Source organism: Medicago truncatula, chromosome 8, assembly GCF_003473485.1.
Source record: "Medicago truncatula cultivar Jemalong A17 chromosome 8, MtrunA17r5.0-ANR, whole genome shotgun sequence".
Taxonomy (NCBI): Eukaryota; Viridiplantae; Streptophyta; class Magnoliopsida; order Fabales; family Fabaceae; genus Medicago; species Medicago truncatula.
In genome coordinates, this window is record NC_053049.1 from 20,297,003 (window position 1) to 20,298,027 (window position 1,025).

At 30.0% G+C, this 1,025-nt stretch overlaps 1 protein-coding gene across 1 annotated transcript; it reads left to right on the forward strand.

The window, feature by feature from the left end:
• Window positions 1-208: 208 nt before the first annotated feature.
• Window positions 209-1,025, forward strand: LOC120577673 (auxin-responsive protein SAUR78). Its single transcript, XM_039829448.1, has one exon. The coding sequence runs from the start codon at window positions 479-481 to the stop codon at window positions 860-862; it is 384 nt and encodes a 127-aa protein (XP_039685382.1). The 5' UTR covers window positions 209-478; the 3' UTR covers window positions 863-1,025.

The window sequence follows — 1,025 nt, forward strand, 5'->3', positions numbered from 1 at the left end:
TCGAGGACCAATTTAAGAAATGTTTGACAAAGACAGAGACCATTTTAAGTTATTAATAGAATCAGAGACCATTTTGAAAATTTGATACAAAGACAGGGATCAATTTAGTAATTTACTCATCAGAAAACAAAAGGGTTAAGAGAAACAAAACAAAGGGCTATGTAATAAATGTGTCTGTTCATTGATGAATGACAATAGCTTCAGTGGTGTTGTGTCTGTCTGTCTGTTGTGGTTTGTAAGTTAAAAACTTTTTACCTTCAAATTTGTTAACTAAAAAGATGACTTGTTTGTGTCACTAAAAATGTTTGGTTTACAAATTGACCCCACACTTCTAGTACCCAAAAACAATGACTTTGTAACCACTTCTCTCTCACAATCTCTTCATAAGTAACACTTTTTACGAGTGTTTTTTAAGCCTCTTTGTTTCTTCATAACTTTTTATACATTCATTGTTCTTTCCTAATCTGAATCAAAAGGCATGAAGAAAATTAATCTATTACTAAGAAAGTGCAAGAGCTTGTCAAAGCAATTAGGAAGATCATCATCATATAGTAGCTTAAGGTCAAAATCAAATAGAGAAGATTTATATGAAGAGCATGGTATGCAAGAAGATGAAAATTGTGAAACTATATTTGTTGGTAGCTCAAGGAAACGGTATGTGATAAGTTCAAAGTATTTGAATCATCCTCTTCTTGAAGCTTTGATCAACAAGTCTAAGCAAAAGGGTAGTGATAATGAAAATGTTTTGGTTGTTAATTGTGAGGTTGTTCTCTTTGATCATTTGTTATGGATGTTAGAAAATGCTGATCCTAAGTTTAGTTCTGAATCTTTAGAGGAATTGGCTGAACTTTATGTGTTCTAATAATTTTCAAAATGCATATCTTACACAATGTAATGGTTGAGTTTTTTTTTTTTCTTTTCTTTTTCTTTCTTTCTTTCTTAATTTGAATTTTTTTGGGTACTGATCTTAATTTGTATCATAACTTCATTTATGTATAGTGTATTAAATGGTTATGTAATTGAAT